The sequence below is a fragment of the Neodiprion virginianus genome, chromosome 2 (assembly GCF_021901495.1).
Source record: "Neodiprion virginianus isolate iyNeoVirg1 chromosome 2, iyNeoVirg1.1, whole genome shotgun sequence".
In the NCBI taxonomy this organism is placed as follows: Eukaryota; Metazoa; Arthropoda; class Insecta; order Hymenoptera; family Diprionidae; genus Neodiprion; species Neodiprion virginianus.
Genome location: NC_060878.1, coordinates 34649481 through 34671547, shown reverse-complemented (window position 1 = coordinate 34671547; position 22067 = coordinate 34649481). Strand labels below are relative to the sequence as shown.

General features: G+C 38.7%; 3 protein-coding genes across 7 annotated transcripts; 2 read left to right on the top strand and 1 right to left on the bottom strand.

Moving 5' to 3' along the window:
- Positions 1 to 1589: 1589 nt before the first annotated feature.
- Positions 1590 to 3773, top strand: LOC124297978 (GPI-anchored wall transfer protein 1-like). Of its 2 annotated transcripts, none has more exons than XM_046749473.1 (2): positions 1590 to 1839; positions 1950 to 3773. In XM_046749473.1, exon 2 carries the CDS (start codon positions 2005 to 2007, stop codon positions 3511 to 3513), a length of 1509 nt encoding a protein of 502 aa, XP_046605429.1. In that variant the 5' UTR covers positions 1590 to 1839; positions 1950 to 2004; the 3' UTR covers positions 3514 to 3773. The 2 variants fall into 2 exon arrangements, with proteins under 2 accessions (XP_046605429.1, XP_046605428.1); XM_046749472.1 differs by having other exon boundaries at positions 1591 to 1878.
- Positions 3774 to 4078: 305 nt separating this feature from the next.
- Positions 4079 to 8441, bottom strand: LOC124297977 (EGF domain-specific O-linked N-acetylglucosamine transferase). Of its 3 annotated transcripts, none has more exons than XM_046749469.1 (11): positions 7909 to 8441; positions 6558 to 6781; positions 6061 to 6267; positions 5839 to 5987; positions 5552 to 5715; positions 5335 to 5455; positions 5095 to 5248; positions 4802 to 5002; positions 4592 to 4725; positions 4392 to 4494; positions 4079 to 4300 (listed from the first exon to the last, which is right to left on the bottom strand). In XM_046749469.1, the coding sequence occupies exons 2-11, from the start codon at positions 6735 to 6737 to the stop codon at positions 4112 to 4114; spliced, it is 1602 nt and encodes a 533-aa protein (XP_046605425.1). In that variant the 5' UTR covers positions 6738 to 6781; positions 7909 to 8441; the 3' UTR covers positions 4079 to 4111. The 3 variants fall into 3 exon arrangements, with proteins under 3 accessions (XP_046605425.1, XP_046605427.1, XP_046605426.1); XM_046749471.1 differs by having other exon boundaries at positions 5335 to 5452; XM_046749470.1 differs by lacking the exon at positions 7909 to 8441 and adding an exon at positions 7605 to 7670.
- A 222-nt stretch (positions 8442 to 8663) lies between these two features.
- On the top strand, positions 8664 to 21978 carry LOC124297985 (protein slowmo). Of its 2 annotated transcripts, none has more exons than XM_046749482.1 (5): positions 8664 to 8950; positions 9053 to 9218; positions 11330 to 11416; positions 20642 to 20815; positions 20937 to 21978. In XM_046749482.1, the coding sequence occupies exons 1-5, from the start codon at positions 8919 to 8921 to the stop codon at positions 21168 to 21170; spliced, it is 693 nt and encodes a 230-aa protein (XP_046605438.1). In that variant the 5' UTR covers positions 8664 to 8918; the 3' UTR covers positions 21171 to 21978. The 2 variants fall into 2 exon arrangements, with proteins under 2 accessions (XP_046605438.1, XP_046605439.1); XM_046749483.1 differs by having other exon boundaries at positions 9036 to 9218.
- Positions 21979 to 22067: the final 89 nt, after the last annotated feature.

Below are 22067 nucleotides of genomic sequence, written 5' to 3'. Positions count from 1 at the left end.
TCGCTTTACCCTCCGAGTATAGTTCGGCAGAGTTCGGTAGAGGCTCGGGTATAGTTTACACTTGTAGCTACATTGAAATTTGGGAAGAATTTTAAGTGGCGACGGAAAAAAAATGTCAGATGCCACTATTTGCGAGCTTTATCAGTCAGCTGAAGTTTGTCAATTAATCTAAATCTCGAAGTAATTACATCATGGACATCGATTGTCACAAGAGGATAGGCGAAAATTACTATGCTAACCGTTTACATTGAACGGTTTAAACGATACAACACCCGCGTCAATAATAATTAGAATAAGCGAATTGATTAATTAAATTGTGTTAAAAATGTGCGACAACGGTTCAGCGCGCAAGTGCAGTATCGATAATATAATAGCCCGAAGAAATGCAAGCGGTCATTATCACCCCGAGGATTCAACAACGACACATCCGGCAGCAAAAAACTCATCGAAAAATCTCTGCTGTGATGATCCTCCCACAACGATACTAAACTCCCGGGAATTAGGGAGGTTTCTAGGCCTTCGAATTTTGCAAAAATTTCGTTCCCACGAATTTACGTGCCCAAGGAGCAGGAGCGACAGCGATCTTTTCCTATCAAGCCGCCACAAAATCGCCGAGAGATACAAAGACTTCGAGGGATCGTCTTTCCCGAGCGACTCCGACATCACCGTCATCCGCGTCCAGAGGAGATCCAAGGTGCAGCGCACCGCCTCTCGCGTCTTGGAAGGTGTCCTGGGGGATGGTTATCACCTCGCCGCTTCCCAGTCGATGGTCAATCTCGCGACGATGATCGAGGCTCGCACGGTGTCGCCTTTCCAAGAGGAAGGCCTTGTTCCCCTCTCTTCCTGGGACGCCTCGAGCGAAGTCCCGATAAACACCGCTTCGGACACAACCGTGCAGAGATCGTCGCGCATTTCGAGCTACTTGGAGGATCTGCAGTCTGGATTATCTCACTTCGAACTCACGTCGTTTGCGTCGATCAACGATCGACGCGTTTCGCGACAGGCTGCAACCTGCAGAAGGTTGTCGAAGGTTGTGAGCCCCGAGTACACGCTGGCCTTCGTTGAGACTCCGGCGGGAAAGGATTTCGACAAGAAACTGGCCAACAGCAAGATGAGTAAGCCGGCCGATGTCACCGATGATTCGAACGAGTTGGTTTCGGTCACTGCAGGAAAAATTGGCGATGATCCAGAGATCGTTAATAATGGTCCGCAGTCTGAATCTATCGATCATAGCTCACCCTCCAGGACAAGAAGGGATGACAAACTGTTCGCACGATTTTCGGCCAGTGTTCAAAGGGCTTTGCGCAGAGCCGTATGTTTATCCTGTTTCTCCGTTAGAGAGGATAAAGACAAATTAAATAACGATGATCAGATTTTGTGACAATTGAAACGGTGATAGTACCCATTCAGAACTGTGAGCTTATTTCACTTGGATTTATTATTATACTGTGGAATTCATGGATACGTATACCTATGTAGTCGCAAAGTATACTACGTATTATATTATTCGTGATAACGACCATCGAGAACTGCGGGTGAATAAATGTTCGACTAACATTGACAACGAGCTTGGTAGTGATGTAAATTTCACTGTTGCGATAGTAACATGAAAATAGCTTAATGAGTAATGTTTTCTCACACTTTCGCAAGTGTCTCAAATTTGACCGCTCCTTTTGTACTACGTCGACTTGATATCCTTAGACGCGTGGCAATCGATAAGCACAGTAAAAGCAGAGTAGCGGACCAGACATGTGCTTGAAAATGGCGGCACGACGTTGTGTCGTTAAGTGAGTCGAGGAGGGTGTAACGGATACCAGAGAAACTCGGATAGGCTAAAAGGCAAGTGTAGGCGATCAATACGAGAAAGGGAATTACGCGGTAAGCTCAGCTCGTCATTCCTTCCACTAATTCGAGGCGAATTCTCAAAGACATGTGTCACGACTTTTTAGGCTATCGCTCACCGCATCTGACAAGAAACGCCGCGGAATACGGAACGCGGTAATAATGGCGGTCGATTCAAACGAGGCGGCCTACAGAAAGGCGCAAATAGAATTCGTCACCAACAACCACGGCACTACAGCGAGAGAAACATTGCTGATGTTAATGCCGAGCGTTTGCAGCTTGTTGTTGATGTTAACGACATCAAGCATACTCGGGAAATACCTGAATCGCGCAACAAGATTCATTTTAGAATTCCTGATAGTAATAGTACCGACAATTCTATGCTGCACGATTTACTCCGATGCTAAAATATCCGTCTGCCTAGCTCTCCTCGCCTTATCTTGCACAAATTTTATGTTAATGATCATCATGGCAAACCCTACAACAATTGGTAATAGTCAGCCATCACGAGTAGGAACTCGCCATCCTTTTATAACAAACTTCCGAGCCCTGACCAACCTGTTGACTGCTATTTGCATATTGGCTGTCGACTTCAAAGTATTTCCACGTCGTCACGCAAAGACTGAAGTATATGGTTACAGCCTGATGGATACAGGCGTGGGATTTTTTGTAATTGCAAATGCGCTGGTCTCTCCGGAGGCAAGAGATTCTGGCGATCGTCGAACTTCAGGTTTTTTGACGACTGCTTCGAGAAACTTGCACGATTGCCTGAGGAGCTGCATTCCTCTTTTGATTTTGGGTTCGGCTAGATACTTCTCTGTCGAATATCTAAATTATCAGAAACATGTAACGGAGTACGGCGTTCACTGGAATTTTTTCATCACACTAGCTGCGGTGAAGATCCTAACAAGCATTGTAACTTCTCTGATAACTCCCAACCGTTCTTTGCTTCTTGGTATTTCTATTCTTGGCATGTACGAGTATTTACTCAGTCAGAAAACTGTGAAAAAATGGGTTTTCGGACACTCCAGAGAAGGATTCTTGAATGCTAATCGTGAAGGGATTGTATCCACTCTGGGCTACACAGGGCTTTATTTTATTGGCGTTGTCGTTGGCAGATTGATACACTCGACATACCTCAGGGCAAGCAGAGCACAGACTGGTAGATCCACATATTTCAATTTTACCATATTCGGACGAACTTTCGAGGCTCAATACAGTGAATCTATGATTCTCTGTGTAAAATTGTCTTTAATTGCGGCACAAGCATGCATAGCCACCCTTTTTCTAAATGGGTACCGCAGAACTTCTCGAAAGCTGGCTAATGCTGGATATTGTGCTTGGATGGTTACTCTGTCCACAGTTATGTTGACTTTGTTGTTGCTGATCGATATTATAGCAGATATTTTTAAGCAGGTCACATCGAAGAATAAGAACGTTACGCAAGTCCAGAATCAGATCTCTAGTATACCTGAAATTTTCGAAGCAATTAACTATAATGGCCTAGCTTTCTTTCTCATCTGTAATTTTTTCACTGGCGCCATAAATATGACTGTTAGAACGCTGTATGTACCAGATATTAAAGCTGTCCAAATTATTACTGCGTATATGTTGGCAAGTACCGGCCTATTCGCAGTTTTGTTCAAATTTAAAATACAAATTAAGTTGTGAGATTTAACGACGAGTTACTGCTCTTAGGATTATCTAAGTCAACTGAAATGCATTCTTGTTGTTCAAATTTGGTGCCTTCATAATTAAATAATTCAGTATGCTAAACCATCTTCTATTCAGGTATCGTGCAACGGTTAAAAATTATATTCATGTATTCATTTCTAAAACATTTAAATATACATGTATATAATTAAGTATGTACAACGATTTTTTATATAAAAATAATAAAAATCATTTACCTAAATAGGAATCAGTAACGTACATGTATATGCAATGCATTTTGTTATCACTTATGGCAATCATTTGAACACTGAAGTGACGACTTGTTTTCTAAACTGTAAGCAACACACTCAGACTTAAAGCAAGATACGAATCCACCATTGGGAAATAATAGTTGTCTCAGTAATGTAAAATCGAATATAAAACCTCATTTATCATCCAGATTCAGCACACGATTATTGATATTTTCGGATTAATGGATTACTTGTACACTGAATTAATTGTGTTCTACATATAAATAGTATATCTTCCCGTTATAAATGGTAACTATTGTTAGATGCTCACATTGACCAGGTTTGATCTAATTTTTTTTTTTTTTTTATAACTCGTCTTTGGGCACATTTTTGTAAGAGGTAATATTTTTTTTTGATGATTGTTTGATGAAATCTTTGAACGCTTTATGATTTTTAACATGTTTTTCTGCAACAGTTACGAGTCGCAGAAATTCCTCGACATCAAAACTGTAATTTGTAAACTTTGCATGAGCTCCGCCATCCGGATGTGTTCCCTGGAGAAAGAAAACAAATAATGAGAATCATGCTTCAAATTGGCAATTTGAGAAAAAAGTTTTTAAAGCTTTGAGAGTGTTAATTTCTTACAGGATCTTCTTGAACCAACTTTTCCAGATTTTCCCATGTCAAGTACTTCACACCTCTTAATCTAGCAAGATCTTTGTAGCAGCTTGGGTCTTCACAATTGTATCTAAAAAATTAGTACATTGGGATTTGAAATATGTACATATAGCTTTATGAATCTATCAATTCAAATGCGTACGTAAATGGAATAAAAAATCACTGACATTTCAAAAACTGCAGCCCACTCTGGCAGAAACATCAGATGTGTAAGCCCAGCACCGTGTATTCCGATGAAAATATCAGTGTTCCTTGTTATCCGTAGTTGATTTTTGAATGACAAATTCTTGTTGTAAGTTACCTGCACGGAACGAAATTTACGTCAAGAATGCATTATTTTAGTAAGTTAACTTCAATGCTCTATCGACTTTACAAACCTTTCTAACTTTATAGTTGGGATTCCTTTTCAAAGCCTCAACAAGATCATCCTCGTTGAGTATTCTCCTGTACTGTGTGTCTCTGCTCAGAAGCGTGACTCGAATATTCGAATTTTTTTTCTCACGCCTCTGTACATTCAATCTGTGCAGAACGTGGTCGCTGAACGCTTTGAAAAGACCGCTTTTTTCACATCCGTAAATCTGTTTATCGACGGAATTAGTTTGTTGTATGTGAAAATATCAATTAAATAAAACACACACTTTCGACTTTGTTAGACAAATAATAAATTTACCAATGGCGTATTGTAGTAGAGTCCGAAAATCATTCGTGGTAACATCGGAAATATTATATTCTTGAAGCAGACTGTTTCCCCTCGAAAGGTCTTTAAATCCCATAACGGATTGCTGGTAAATGCAGCAAAAGTATCTTCAAACGCTGATTGATAACTGCAGATATAAAGTTTTTTTCAGCATTTACAGACCAAGTGATTGGTGCTACGGCTAAACGTGCTTTAGTTCAAAGAGAAAGTGACCTATAACTCTCCCATATCAAAATATGATTGTCAGTATCAAAAGTTGACGGATGCGATAAATTGACGTGAAGGGATGCGTAGAGGTTGAAAAAGTCACAGAAGTGGTGGTACATGTTAACTGCTGCAACAAAATAAATCGTCAAAGAGTATTTCATTCGATTTGGTCACCGCGGAAATGGGCGTAAATCCTTTCGTATTATATTTCGAAAAAACGTACTGGCGTCAATTTTCATGAGAAATGTCGGTTTTTCAATAACCACGTCACAATCCCCTTCCGGTATTGGACGTCTAGCCAGTTTTCTAAAGTTTCGAATTTCTGGTCCCCACGACTGCAAGGGACTGATATGGTCTGCATTTTCCTTGAGTCTACCTTCGTTTAATCTGATAAACAAAGCACGAACAGATATCGGTTATTTTTAGTTGCCATATTTGTACTTAGCTCATCATTCGTACAGTAATTATAGAATTATAAAAATAAAAATACAACGTATTCCATGTCCTCACGTGCAATAGCCACCGATTTGACCTTCTTTCAAAACGTCCATCTTGTATCTTATCGGATCCCTTCGACTAGCGAGATCAGTGAAATTAATCATAATATTTCGGCCTCTGCAGAATCTCATGTGATTCGAACACTCGAGCGATGAATCGTCCTGAGAATCGAAAATGTAGAACATCAAAAAAGATTCATAAATTTTAATGCATTCGCAAACTATGGTAGCTCACGAGAAAAAGAGGTTCGCATAATATCCTCATCTCCCTTTTTTGATCCCGGACATAGCCGAAATCACCCTGCGTATAAAACGTGTCAAGTTGGGCCTGTTTTGTGGCTACCCAACCCTTGTGATCTCCCGGACATTTTGGTATCGAGTAAGCGTTTTCCGGCTTGCAGTTGTCCTCGTATCCCCAGCACGCTTTGCTGTCCAGGTGCTCCTGAGGCAAAAAAAGTGATATCAAATAAAAAAAATTTTTTCGCAATCGTTATTCAACGCAGATACTATTATTTCCCTTTTCCATTTTCCCCCGATTTGAATAACCGCGCGCGTTTTCATTGCCAGGAAGACTCGAAGGTTTGATTGTTTCATGTAAGAAAACCATGAAAAAGTGCCCCCCATATTCGCCGTATGAAAACCTGTATTTTTTTCAAGATTACCACACCAGATAAAAGCTTCCTTTCATTCACTTCCACGTAAGTAAAGAAACTTGTATATAAATTTACTTGCCTTATAAGGACAGTCCGGATCGTTTCGACACTTTTCGGTCATCGACGGAAATGAATTGAAGTAAAACTTGAGCTGATCATCGGGCAGATTGATGTTCGTGTAATTATCAGTTAGAATTTCCGGCGGTACCGAACCGAGAACGAAGATAATTACGATGTAATTAAAACCCATGCCGGACATCGGCCAGACTGGAACTTTAACAATTTTCCTAATTCACTGGAGGCCTGGAAGAACGAACGGTTGGAACCGGAAATTATAGCTGGATTAGTATCTCGTAGAGTTATAATACACGCCTTTTTGCGTTGGCGGTTATGTTTATATATGTATAGCGATGATGATATTACAGACGTGAGAATATGTAACGTGACAACTCATTTATAGGTGGGCGATCGGAGTGTAATATTATAGTTATAGGCACGTGAAATCATCAAATATTTGCGCGAACCTTCTATTCACATGTTTGGTGAACACGTTTCGATAGATGATAATGAAAGTCGATTAAAAATTATCGAATATATTGGCGAACGAAATGTGCGTGATTGATAATCAGCAATTGCAGTCTAAATTATCACCGGTGTGATTTTACACTGTCTGATGTTCACATATAATAATTTGTACATAAATCTCAGACGAGGCTATATAATCCTTGTAGCCGCGACTGAAATTATCCTCATTACAGTTTTTAGATTAACCCTCGTTAGCGCAGATGCGAGATGGATTTGCTTTCACTAAAGCTGAGATCGTTCAGGTATAATTCAAATCACGGAACGTAGAGATATATTCTACTGAAAAATATAATAAAAAGGATATCCACTTATAATATATATTTCCTACTGGATAGATTTTTTATTTTTCACTTATAAATCGCAAAATGCAAACATTAACGTAACCTTCGGCCACGTGGAAATAAAAATATGCACCGTTTCAAAAACTATATTTTTAATAATTCATCACCTAGTTTAAGCATAGAGTTATTAATTTATCTCAACTAATCGAACTCTAGCTATTTTTAATAAGTATTGATTAAATGCGAGTAGTAAAATTTACTTCTAAGGTTCGCTTTATTCGTAAATTTCGTAATCTCGGTTGTATTATAGCATCGCCGTTAACGCCGTTGCCGTCATGTGGTCACGTTGTACTTATACTATACCAATAACTACGGCGTGTATGAATTTCTTGTGACTGTAGTTTTCTTTTTGGAAAAAAATTGTATGTGATCATCGAACGTTCGGTTGATAAAACAGTCGGCATCGGAGTGGACAACAGTTATTTCAAATGATAATAAATGAAAACAGTTCGAAGTCATAAAGTCTGGGAGAGGAAATTATTTTCAATCGAGTATGCAACTCACCGGCTGGCAGAACGAGACGAGAGCCGATCCCGTGTGATCTTTGACGCGGGTATTTCACACGCGTAAAATGGTAGAATGCTCGGATACTGCCGCATGTCATACACCTCGCCTTTCACATTCGGAGCCAGAGAGCCAAGCACAGCTGTTCGACGCCTCCAATATGGCCACTACCCATTGAATACCCTTCTACGTCGCGCTTCGATTCTTTCAATTAAAGCTCACTAAGTTTGACGCCTTTTTTTATGTATTACGGACTCAAATATATATCAGATCGTCTGCCCATCAGGTCTGAAAACATCAGGGATCGAAGTTGATTTGTCAAAAATATTATTTGAAAACTGCAGAAAGCGTTCAAGGCATATTCGAAAACCTGGAAAAAAGGTCTAAACAACCCCATTGTATAGTGCAATCGTAATTTTCTTTACAAATTTTTCCCTTTTCCAATCAATTTTTGTATCGTAAAGGCGATATAGCCTTATCAATTATATAATTCTCTTTTCAGTTTTATTGCGTCGTATATAAACCAGTCAAAATTTCCGCTAAATACCGGTACGCAGTGCGCCTCCAGCGGCAAAAATCTAGTTTCGTCGCGACTTCTTGACCGCCTCAGCGCTCGGTCGGTATGTACGCACGGTATGAAGGTGGCTGCAGGTGTGGTGAGAGATTCGTACTTAGCTCGTGTATTTTATTTTTCGATCAGATTCGGGTGGGGGTGAACCTTGGCATTCAGTTTTAATCGTTCGTATCGTTCATTCGGCCGTTTATTCGGTACATATAGCGAGTGTGGTGGTGTTTCGGTCTACGGCTCCGGCGGTTAAAAGTTAGAATTTTCTTACGGCGCTAATTGCAACGCCCGGAGATCTTGATTTCACTCACTAGACGTGCTCGCGTTCCGTCACCAGTTTTCCGTGATAAATTACAGTGTCCGGTCGTCCTTCTGCCTCTGGGTTTCGAACAAGGCTCGCACTGGCCGCAGAGTTTTGTGCTTCTACGAAATTTATCAACGGAAAATGAAGATCTGGAACGTGGAGTACGTCTTCAAGTGAGTTACCCTCGGCCATATTGAAATTTCCTATTATTCCAATTTCCTCGATTACGCGTTAAACTCTCGAAACGAGAATTAATAGTATTTTGACTCTTGCAGCCATCCATGGGAAACGGTGGCCAAAGCAATTTGGAGGAAATACCCGAACCCCATGAATCCCGCGGTGATCGGCATCGATGTCGTCGACAGGAAAATCGTCGACGGTGTCTTACACTCCCACAGAATAGTCTCGAGCGAATGGGGCTTTCCAAAGTGGGTCGAATCGGTCAGTATTACCTCATTATCGTTTCACCATCCCTCCCTTCCCTCTCCCATCATCGAGTCGAACTCTCAGACACCACGTGCTGTCCGTTGCCTAACGTGTCATAACCTCAAACTCCGTACTCCGTTTCGAGTGACGCAATGTCGACTTACGACTATGAAAATTCGAATATCGTACGTTGCCAAACCGATCTTTGGATCGCGGATTTATTTTTGCACTTGTCTGATTTCTCTGACATTAAATCCGATCTCAAAGGTCAATCATGTCAGGCTCAAGTTTACGCTGCCGATCCGCTTTGAAACTCTAGGCAGGCTCAGTGCTGTCGCAGTTTCTACGAATGATCAATGATAACCTACAGCATAGTTGGACGCATCTGCTGTATAGTTTTGTTAAAAAGCATTGAAACAAAGGTGACGAACCAAGCTTAACTTGGTTAATTCGTAATCGTAGGCTGAAATATTATAGGAAAATTGTACAATCATACGAATCTTTGCAAAGTTTGCAATAACTCTGATCTTGTGATTGGTATATTCAATCTCGAAGTGTTTTTATTTTTGTAACCAGAGCTGGAAACTGAAGATAATATTGTGGTATAGACCTGTTTCATATTGAGTCACCGCGTCGCCATTGTTCTGGGTAATTTCAACATCTTTATAACCTTGCTTTCAAGTGCCCCTTGTAAATGGCCACCATTTGATGCACAATTACTATTTAGATTGAGAGAAGGTTACTTTCGCTACCAATCTTGATCCTCAAATGTCCAAGGTTTCCTAGTATTTGAAACAAATTTTTTCTTCTCATGATTTGGTCAGGGACTCTGTAGTTGTAAGAAATAATTTGAAGGAATTCGATGTGTCTAGAAATATAAAATACATTTCAGGGAATGCTAATTTCTTTGTATTTAATGCAAGCCTTTCAAAGCAAACTTAAAGTTTTACACACCCAATAAAAATATTTAAAAACCGAATATGGCCAATCACAAATTGATGGCAGAATTGAATGTAATATATTTTAACTTTGGATCAAAATCGCGGAGCTTTTTTCAAAGACAGCAATAAATGCCAGTGAAAGTTGAGAAATTACACAAAATTTCTGGAACAAAGTAATTTCAAATTTGTTTTCAAGCAGGTGCAACTATGTGTTTGTAGTAAACTTTTGTCCTAAAAAACTTTTCTATACACTTGATCATATTATTTGTACAAGTGCATGTATTGCCAATAATTGATTGAAGTAAGCGCATCCTGCAAGACGTATATATATATAGATATTATTGCACGTGCCAAAAACGTGTCAAGGTGTACGTCACAACGTCAAAGTACGCTTGCTCGCTTGCATTCCGATTAAACGTACATCGAGCAAAGTGAATTTCTCTCTTTTACATGCCGTTCCGGTGAAGTATATTTTCGAACATGGAACAACCGCGATAAGCGCAAAGTGCGAAAAAGAAACCTACGACAACGGTTGACCGTAAAATAAAATTAGAAACCACATCGTTTTCGTTTTCTATCGAGGCTGTAAACGCGATTAGTGCAGACGACTCGGTACGCTGAAAAGCTGACAATGAGCAACGGCGCGAGTTGAGAGGAACATTTTCCATTCAAGATAAAACTGACAACCCGATAATCATCCAACAACGAGAATTGTCCCCATGTGACACGGCGCTGATATGAGTAGTCTTTCATTCAATATGCGCGGTTCGCGGTTAGTTTCAGTGATGATAATATTAACGATTCGCTGTATAACAATTTCGTGCAGGTATAACGTTTGTTAACTTTGCCGAGGCGCGATCAATCTTTCTGCTAAACTTTCCGTTACCCTTCTTGCACGGCACACGTTAATTTGTTGCCGTTTGGATTTGACCTCCGCGGATCATCTCGCCATTTACTTCAATTACTTTTGACAAGTGCTGCCTCCAACCCCCGGTTATTAATTAATGCCACTTTGTATATGAACCGATCTAATTTTTTTAAACTTACATCCTCTCTATTTAATACGCGGAGAGGAATAAATTCTGTATATATACATATAATATGTTTGCGAGGAGGAAATCTCCGAGGGTAGTAAACCAAGTCTTTTGTATCTAATTCCGTTTCTTTTCACACTTTTTATTACAGCTCATAGGAACTGCTTCCGTTTGTTACGCCAGCGAATGGAGTGAAGTAGACATTGAGAACAAACAGATGACGTTGAAGACCAGAAACGTGAGTAATTCCTTTGTTGCATAGTTTAACGCCGTATGCGTTGCGAAAAAAAAATTTAACAATACGATCTTACGAATCGGTTGAACCTTCGGAGTTTGATGTATAATATTATACTTATGCATCAGTATTTGCGTGCCGCTAGCACGCGCTGGAATTTTTTTAGTAAGGTTGTTTTGAAATGATTTGATAAAAGACATTTTCAAGTTCTTCTTTATCGCAGAAATGCATTTTACATTAGGGTGAAATTGATAAGCGAACATTTTTCGTCTCGGTTCAAGGATGGATCAATTTTTATCGCAATTTTATGCGCTGCGCATCTCGCGGCGGTTAAGTGATATTTCATATCTTGCCGCTGCTGCAGTGACGTCACTGGAATTTGAGATCAATGGATGAGTTCACTTATAAAAGTGTAATACGGAATATTTTATCGTAAAGTTAATGCTGCTCCGGGTTTTGCCATAATCCGACTAATTACCATTTACAGATAGTCATGATAATTGAATAAAATTTGCGTAATTGAATGAAATTACTCGTACGCGTGATTCGAAATTTGCGGTATTACTTGTAGTCTTTATCCTTCGGTTTTGCACCTCTCACATTTTCATACCAGCATTTATCATTCCACGGTTATACCTATACGCGTTGACCCTGAAAACAATTGTATGATTTATTTTCGTTGCTCGTTGGAAACTGTGCCAGATCTTACGAGAATGATATACGGACTCACGTGCGTCACCGATTTTACTATTACGCTATTTCTAATACGTATAACATGTTTATCCTGTTACATGCGACAAAGTATCGGTATTGTGCTAATTTGCGATTTAGATTTCCATCTTTCTTTGACTAATTGAAAGAAGGAAAAATAGGCCGGCAAATTTAATGTCAATTGCATTTCCGTATACTATACCTACCTATTTATCATATTTATTTTCTTTTTGCATTTTCGTGACAGTTTTGTCTTATATGATTGTTATATTGAAAAATAAAAGCCAGAGCAATACCTTATCATCGTTGAAGGGTAAACTATAAACGTTGTCTGGTGCTGTCTGTTTTACCGAGCGTTGTTAAAGATTTGTTTTTCCCTGTTCAGCAAGAGATGGCGTCACTCGAACTTTTCAAGTAATTGTAAAATTGAAGATGAGAAATCTTAGATCATAATTACAGGTAAAATTACAATAAAACTGTAAAATATAAATTATAGCATTAATTGCTTATTCATAGAAGAAAGATAAGAAAGAAGAAAAAAAAAAAACAAAAAAGAAAAGAAAAAATGGTGCAGCAATATCGTTTAACTTGTTTAAAAATTTGAGGACTTTTTTATTTTTAATATCCAATTAAAAGTCATTTGATACACACATCGCATACTTCCCAATTTTTTTTTTTTGCATGGTATACGAAATTCGTTCTGCGCCAATGGCTCATGAGTGTGGAAATATTTTCGAATGGTATAGAACAATGTGATCGAATAACAGATGAGCAATATACTTGTATGAAAACAGTTTCAATGTAATAATTGAGTTTTTAACGAGCTGCCAACGGATGTTGTTCAAGGTATGCGTATATGCACATTGGGCAGAACCAGCGGGGTGAGCAAATGTCACCTCTTGTCATATCATTTGTCATCGCCTGCTTTCCTTTTTATTACTTTTCGCGCCGTATCCAATCAACGAAATGTCAGAATTATGAATGGATGGATATAATTTGCTTGTTCGTGTGATTCAATTTTTATACTCATCAACCAAACACCATTGGACATTGATTATAGAACTTGAAAAACATGACCAGACGTAATACATTTCGAGTTACAATATTTTTTTTTTTTTTTCTTTTTTTTCCTCCAAAAAATGCAAATACGGTTCATCGTATCGAAAAATTGGATCACTTTGCCTCTTTTAACGGTTATAGAGTGTGTAACAAATAAAAGTATAAATCTGTGAGTTTTTTTTTCTTTCGAAAAGGCTGCAATTACAATCCAATTTATTTTTAATTGATTGCTGCGTGGTGGGAGTTTTGAAAATTCACAAGCGGTATGCACACCCAGCCATAGAATATTCCCGACGCGTAGTATAATATAAAAGCTCGATGTCGCGTATGTATGTGTATGTATAAGATGTGTTCGATGCCTTGATGATTTCTGTGGAAAAATTCAGTGCGCGTAGGCGGCGTCTCTGAATGTCGCTATTCAAGCTCCCTCTCCCCTCAATTTTCCGCGGTAACGCTGTGGAGACGGGAAATCGCATTCGTAAATTTCAGGCTGCACTCACGCCTATTTTATCGAAAAAGAAAAAGTAGAGGCAGAAGAATGGCGGTATGGAAAAAAGAGATGTAAGAAGAAAAGAATAAAAATAAAATAAAAATGAATGAATAAATCAATGCAGAAATATATCACACCAACCTACTTGCCATTCGTTCCACATAAATAATCGTCGTTGAGTTCATTTCTCATTCAAAGATTATACATGTATGTCGGATCGCTCAGCGCATCGTGATTCAAGATTTTCGAACAGATCCCAAACGACCGCTGACGATAAGCCAGTGAAATTTTATCGCGAATGAATTCAAGAGAGACAAAACCAACGAACGTATTGTATCCGAAGACGAACCTGCGGTTTAAAAAATTTATTTCGTCGTATAATAACGAAGTCTTGTTTCAACCGTATAGTAGAACAAATTTTCATGCAATCATCAAGTGAAATTGGTATCCATTTGACGAGCAATCGATCTTCAAAATGGTTTATAATTTTAGAAAAACGAAAATGGTATTATTCCTTTAAAAAGAAACGGAAGTAAGAATACTTTTCTCCCTGATCTTAGAATTGATTGGATAGGAATCATCGATATTCCGTCTCGTGCTACGATATCGACTCCTTGATAAATAGCGTTGCGCAATATCTGTCCCGTGTGATGTAACGTCGTCTTTATACGTCCATTCTGCATTTTCTATTTATGGTAAAAGCATTACAAGAATAGCAAGCTGTTGAATCCCTGCACCAGCCAGCAGCTCCTCCATCCTCTCGGCACTTGCAGCGCTAGCCGCATAATTCCGCAGGGTTTGAGCCCCAGACCGTGGATATGATAGGTTATTGATGCGGGCATTACCGGCTGCATGGCTTCGGGGTTGGTTTCCGTGAAGCATTACCCTGCTTCTTCCCCTCCAGCCCACAGTCAGGGATATTCTTACTGTATGTATGTGTACAAAAATCCTCTCACGGAGACAGAAACGGAATATAAATCTGGAAAAGTGGATAAGGAAGGTGGATAAAAAATTGCGCCGCCGTTGAACCGATGCAGATGGTGCAGTATTTGCAAAACAGGGAATGCGTGTACCGCAAATAGCTTATATTTATAATGTTCAAGACAGTAAAGTTAACGTAACGGAACATCAGGGAAAATATCGTTATTCAACAATTTCGGAACGACTTTCAAGGAGTTCATTTTTGCAACATGCGTACCTATGTATGACTACGTTTTGCGTTATCACGGTATACTAAATTTCAAACAATCGTAAAACGATTTTTCCTAAACACGAATCGTTTCAGTAACGTTGCCAACTTCATTCTCCTTAATGTTTATCCTATTCGTTCAATTCGTATCACTGATTCGTTCCAATGATCAATAAGAATTATGACCTTTCGTTCGAAAAATTCATAACAATCAGAGTAATTCTTTATAATACCTACACAGCTTGTTCCTATACCGAACAAGCACAACATTCACAAACGTAAAACAAATAGAAAGACATTAGGAAGATTAAAATTTCTAAAGCGTGGGTGAATTATACTCGTTTTTACAGTCGCACCTCCTCCTCTACCTACACTTCGTTTCATACCTGAGGGAATCCCCCTGACGTACGGTTATATTTCTTTGCTCGCAATCTCGGCAGCGAGCTGCAGGCAGGCCTGTTGTGTTTATACTATATCCGCGGGCTACGACTGGAATTGAACAATTCCCCATAGATATCCTCTGCTGTAATGTTATACCGGCTCGCTCGCTGCTCGTTCGCGTGCAGTTTCAAAGAAATTCTTCATAGTTTTATTATATTTACAGAGAATTTCTCTAGTTCTCTATTAACTAAAACATAATTGCATTATTGTTGCTCATTGTCAGTGAAAATAGCCTTATGCGAGAAGTGAATTGTTTTTTTTTTTTTTTTCTACTTTTACATTGCCGATTTACAATATTTTTGTAACGATCTTCGCATACCCAACGTATATACGTAACTGGCGAAAATTAGGTCCGTTACTTTCTCGGCTATCTTGGTTTGATTTCCGAATCGATATAACAACCAATTCGATGTATAATATAAAACTTGGAGTCGTCCCCTGATAATACGAGCTCCTGGTGTACAGAGGCGTCGCGTCGTTAGGTGTTCATCGATGTTAGCCGGCACTCCGTGTAACAGCTCTCCTGCTGTTTGATAATTAGTAATTCTCGTTAAAGTTTCGGCGCAGCTCAGGGATATAGACTACATTTGGCTAACTAACCAATCGATTCCCAGGAGAGACATATCTTCTCGTCTGCACATATATAGTATATATATATATACATATATATATATAATAACGCGTGTGTGTAACTCGCAGGTGCGAAACGTCGGGTTGGCGCGTTGTTAGTCGTTACACAATATGTACGTACGGATATTATACGTACCCCTACCCCTATGTAAGGCATATTCGTATACCTTATAATAACACTGCATATAAACGTATAATGGAAACTCCTTGTACCCGAGTACCTGTGCAGGTCATTCAACGCTGTATGCAGATATTATGTATGTGTGTATATGTATACCTATATTCCTGTTTTAATGCCGTTCATTCGGTATAACGTAACGCCAGGCATATAGGCAGGTATATTCATAAATATACTGTCACTCGAAAGTTCCCGAGGGAGTCGAAAGTTTCACCGTCGCGTCGTCTATGCGGGTATCTCGATTCGGACTAACGAGTTAACAATAACGCGGTTGCTACCGTAGAAACTTTTATCTTCTTCTTTGTTCTCGGTGAAATAAATTCTAGTTCATCGGTATTAGAAGTTTAGACAAATATTATTTACTCTACTATGCATGTGTATGTACTTCGTTAATACGGTTATTTTTCAACTTTTATGCTCCCTGGGGCTTGATCGCTTTCAAATTGACCAAAAAAAAAAGAAAAAAGAAAAAACTCCTTGAAAATTTGAGTTCTCCGTATCAACTCTAAGATGGTCCGCTTTGTGATTGAAGTATCTCATGGCAATAACATGACAAAACTTATTTTACTCTTTGAAGTATTATAAATCGTTGACGAATATACCGGACGATAATGAAAAATACGTATTTTTGAGAGAGTCGAACGCTTTACAAAAAAGCTCCGATCCCCATAATTCTAAATTCATAAACGCAAGCGTTCATATGTTAATTAATCAACGTTCGAAATTCAATTTATATAAAATTATCATTCTGTCAAGTATATAGCTACTAAATAAACAACTGTATCACAAATATACAACATTGTATTTCCCATTATTGTCGGTATATTCATCGACGATTTGTAAAATTTCAGAAAGAAGACAAAAGTTTTTCCCATATTACTTCCATACGATACTTCGATCGCAAAGCGGACTATCTTACGAGTTCGTACCGCGAGTTCAAATTTTCAGGGAATTTTTTCCCTGTTTTTTTATCAAATTAAAAACTTTTAAGCCCCTGGGAGCGTAAAAGTTCAAAAACAACCTCATAGTAAGGACCACCCTAATACTACATAAGCAGCACGGCGGCCTGTGAAAGTGTCGGAATTAATATCGTTGGTGCAACGGTTGGTAACGTTGACGACGAATACCGCGGAGAAAATCCACCCCCCTGAAGGGTTAAAAAAAGGACGTCGGGTGTGTCGGAGAAACGACGCGACGCGCCGACTTTGAATTATCGTCCGGACGCCGGACGTAGGAATACGGCCCTTTAAATCATAAAGGTAACAAATTTCACGCGAATAACGTACGCGCTGCACGTTGTACTGGACATCATCCTGCAAGCGCTGCGAGCTTGATTCTACTTTGGGAAACACCGAAACACGTCGGTCGTTATTCCGCACAGGATGTATACCGTGCATTCAGGTTTGATGCCGCACCGAATGCTGTAACGCACGGGAGTTTTCGAATTGATTGAAATATGGGGTTAAGTGCAGCCTCCACCCCCTCGGCTTGCGGATCCCCGTATCCGTATACCCCTAATGAAAAATAATGCTCCTGCTGCATTCGTACTTCCTCTCTGTTTACTCTATACTGTTACTCCTTTCTGCACCAGTTTCGGCTACAACAATACGGTTTTTTCGTCGTAACGTGCATCCCGGTTTTTATACGCGTTCATCCGGCCCTCGTAAAGCTATAAACCGCTGCGCAGGGCGAGTCCAGGCGGTGTTTTTTTTTTTTTTGTTTCTTTTCCGTCCTCTTTTTCTTTGCGAGACGCATAATAAATTAAAGAATAAACGGAAGAAAGAATGTTTTTTTTTTATTTTATACTCTATTTTTTCTGTTTTATCTCTCATACGACTTTGTTTCACCTGCAAAATTCAATTTGCAACAAATTTTTTTTTCTTCAATCAATAAGATTCGTAAAAAGCATTTATATTCGTCATCAGATCAGACGTATCGCTTACCTAGAATTCGACGTTTGAAAATGTTGAAAGTGTTGCGTCTTATCGGCTTCATTCGGAGTGTCGTATTGTTTTAAACATTGAGATTCGATTATATTATGTTTAATACAACTGTAATTGAAATTACTTATGGTTACGGTAAAGTTGTGTCTTTTGTTTTTTTTCTTACGTTAGTCAATTCAACATTGCAATTTTTTATTGATCATTCAGAAGAATCATCCGCTAGCATTTTTTTTTTTAAACCAATTCGATGCCAAATAATGCACCGCAATATCCAACCTTTTGTTTAAAATTCTAGTATTATTCAATTTTAGTATTTTGATTGTTGTTGATTTTTTGTTTCTGCCCAAAAAAAAAACACGTTTAATTTTCGCGTCAAACCTTTAAATATTCACCGACAGTGATCACCTCCATTATCGTTGGAATGCAGATTGACCGAGTAACACTCGATTGCTATCGAGACACGTATGTGCGTAGGAACCTCCGAGGAGGACGCTTGACACAACGTAACGAAGTCAAGGGGTTCGTGAGATGTTGGCGCTGGAAAGGGGAGGCTATAGATTCGGTCGAGCTGAGCTGTGTTGAGTACGGATTAAGCTTGGCTAATGAGATGGTTAAACTGACCAAAGCTTGCCACAAATGCCGTCCGAGATCTTCGAACAATGCGCCATTCTGTGCAGCAGCTGCCAAGAGTCTGCGGGATGCGCGAAATCCAATTCGCGATTAATAGTGCGTCGAGTTAATTGTAGGTGCGATTATTTTGAGGGGTTGCTTGAGAGAGGTCAATTTTGTGTGTAGAAAATGGAAAGGATTTTCGAAAGTTAGATCCAAATTATGCTTTCACATTTTGTATCTTGTATCAATGAAAATTTTGTAAAAGAAATTTTTTATCATAATTTTTATTTGGTATATAGAAATAACGAAACAAGAGATCGAACAATTTCATCGGAACATACCTTTGATTTTTATACCGTGCGTAGGTACGTTGTTTTGTATAAGTACATGTATATTTGTTTAATTTTTGTATTTCTTTTAGGCAATGTTAATTCCTACCTCGTTTCTACTCTTCTTCCACATTTTCAGCGAGAATACGTATTTAAGCCCCGAGGGTATAAGACGCAAATTGATAAAAAAATAAATAAAGAAATACAGAATGAAAACACAAACGTCTGTTATAGACAGATGGGTAAGCAAAGTACGGCAATTATTTTCGCTTAGTATCTGAAACAGTTTTCGTTGCAAAAACATACAGTTTAAATACGGGTGTAAATGAAAAGCAAATATACGCAAAAGCTACCCGCTTGGCTAAAACCTGCTTTATATATCCATGTATACGCATTATTACGTATACATATGCGTATGCGTAATTAACCCCACACGTATAAGGGACACCATAAGAGAGTTCAGCAACCGAATCGCGTGCAAAATTCTTTGGCCTCGTGCAGGTTATTTCGTAAACGGGAATTTTAAACTGTTGTAAAAAGAACAGAAGCAAAACAGAAAAAAAATAATCATATTTTACCTCTTTGCTAACTTCAATAACTGACCGTATTATTTTGGTACATTAATTGAATAATTGCAATTACCATATCTGGATTAGTTTAATATGTATGTAATGCGGATAACGGAACAACGATCAAGCAGGATATTAATTGACTTGCCGATATTTTTTTGTGAAAACTGAAGCATTCACATGTGTAACATTTTAGCGCGTTATCGCAGCTTACAATTCCGTCAGGTTGTAAAGGGACGATTATAACTGAAACCCACGCGGGTGTAACGCAATGTTCATTTTGTCGAACAATCTGCGTACGGGCACGTGAATTTGCATCATCATCAGCGATGCGCATGCCATCGTGGTTTATACCTAGACCAGCTTTGTACAATTCGTACACACCGACAATCGGCACGCTGCTGCATCCATATCGCGTTCATTGTCCTGCAACTTAGTAATGCGATTGCACTTCCAGAACGCAACGGTTTGGCGCGATGTTCATCCATTTTTCTAATCCTTTTTTTTTTTTTTTTTTTTAAATGTAAATCCTCGCCAACCGAAGCCTTTTATTTTTTATCCTCGAAAGGAAATTCAATTTTCGAAGAACGATGAAGGCACATCGCGATTTTATTTCGTAATTGTGAAACCGCCGATTTTCTGGGAAGAATTTTATTTGGAAAAAGTGATATGTAAATATTGTAATATTGTACTATTTGTTTTCAAATATTGCGAGGAAACATTGGGAAATCATCTGGAGAGTGAAAATCTTCAAATATTATCTTCAGTCTAACCTAATTCAAGATAATATCTTTCATAAAAATTCACACGACTTTCAGTTGGTTTCACGAACTTCAACAGAATTCTGGAGTTTTTAGGGTTTGATTCAGAATGTCTGACCGAATGCCTGACTTCAAAGGCTGATTGACCCGCGTTGTGCGTTATCGCATCAGAGAACCATTTTCGGGATGGCCAATTTCAGAATAAAATAATAGGTGACACTGCACACGAGCCCAAATTATCATTATTATCATTATACATAGAATTTCCGTATCGTGTTTCGACTCGAATTTAATTCCGTTAAAAATTCCATTTCAGCTTACTTTTTGCAACTATATCGGGGTCGAGGAAACGGTGAAATACTCACCTCATCCGGAAAATCCACAAAGCACATTGCTAACACAGGAAGCTGTGGTTACCGTCAAGAGCGTTCCTCTCGGTCACTATATGGAGGATATGCTGACGTCTAAAATCTCCGCCAATGCCGGAAAGGTAAACAACTTTGCACAACGATGCTACGGAGATTTCGCTTTTTTTTATTATTCCCTTTCGGCTTTAGTTTCCACGATTTAGCCGAGTGTTAATCACCGTTTTTCGTCAATTTGTGTAACAGGGAAGACAGGCGATCGAATGGGTGATTGGAAAGATTGACGCTGAGGTAAAGGACCTCGCAAATAACGCGGTGAAATCTACGGACGAGCTGCTGGCGCAGACGAAACGTCAGTTCGACGATCTGACGGTGAAAACCCGGAAGAGTATGGACGAGCTGCAAACGGCGGCGAAAAAGTCATTCGATGAGATTCACAATCTGACCGCACCACCGCCCCAATCTATACCGAAATTATAACTAAGATTTTGGACTAGTTTCGATCTTTTCAATTGAATCAAAATTTACCTTCATCCGCGCTGAAACCGCCTGTCCAGGACGTCGGCCAAAGAGAGGAAAACAATCGACGCGATTAACCAAACGAGGAAATAGCTTAGTGAAAATAACGTGCAGTTTAAACGAGGGGAAATAAAGAAGAAACTGAACGCAAAAAGTGACATATAATGTTTCTATTATTTGGTTATTTAAACCGCAGCGCGTGACGTATAAATCAATAACATATAATAGAGAATTTATGAAATATTGTATTTAAAACTCCACGCAGAATAAAAAGAGGTCTGCCGAACTTTGTCTGAAACTTAAAATGTGCGAGGAATATAGCGGGGAGAAGGAAAAGTAAAACAATGAAGAAATAAAGAAGAAACAAAAAATCGAACAATTTATTATAATAAATGTAATAAAATCGTTCACTAAAAGTAATTTATCGTAAAGTTCTTTGGACACAAATTCTCCGAAGATCGCAGCCGTGATTTATTCTGAACGAAAAGTACGTAAAACGGAATTCGGAATTCATCCGAGAGAACTTTGTTCTTTGTCTGTATGTAGTTTTTTTTTTGTTTCCGTTTCATCATATCATTGAAATTGATGTAAAAAGTTTTAACAGAGGTAGTATGTATCAGCAACAACTACGAAAGATAGAGTGAGAGAAAAAAAATCTTACGTTACCCCAATCTTGCGCTTATTATACATGCCTATATTGTATTACATATATGTTAAATAATTATACAGATAGGCGAGAAACATACAAGAATCTAGTGATTAACTTTAATTCATTGTTATTATACGTAATAGATAGTTTATAAATAAATTAATCAACCACGTAATTGATACGTGGATCAATTGATATGTTGTAATTAG

Excerpts from the sequence above, each read along its gene's own strand:
- LOC124297985 (XM_046749482.1), top strand. The coding sequence starts at position 8,919 with ATGAAGATCTGGAACGTGGAGTACGTCTTCAA. Across the intron at positions 8,951-9,052 it reads AACGTGGAGTACGTCTTCAA|CCATCCATGGGAAACGGTGG; the intron begins GTGAGTTACCCT and ends TGACTCTTGCAG. Across the intron at positions 20,816-20,936 it reads TCTCCGCCAATGCCGGAAAG|GGAAGACAGGCGATCGAATG; the intron begins GTAAACAACTTT and ends TTTGTGTAACAG.
- LOC124297978 (XM_046749473.1), top strand. The coding sequence starts at position 2,005 with ATGGCGGTCGATTCAAACGAGGCGGCCTACAGAAAGGCGCAAATAGAA.
- LOC124297977 (XM_046749469.1), bottom strand. The coding sequence starts at position 6,737 with ATGTCCGGCATGGGTTTTAATTACATCGTAATTATCTTCGTTCTCGGT. Across the intron at positions 5,249-5,334 it reads TTGATATGGGAGAGTTATAG|TTATCAATCAGCGTTTGAAG; the intron begins GTCACTTTCTCT and ends TTATATCTGCAG. Across the intron at positions 4,301-4,391 it reads AGTTGGTTCAAGAAGATCCT|GGAACACATCCGGATGGCGG; the intron begins GTAAGAAATTAA and ends TTCTTTCTCCAG.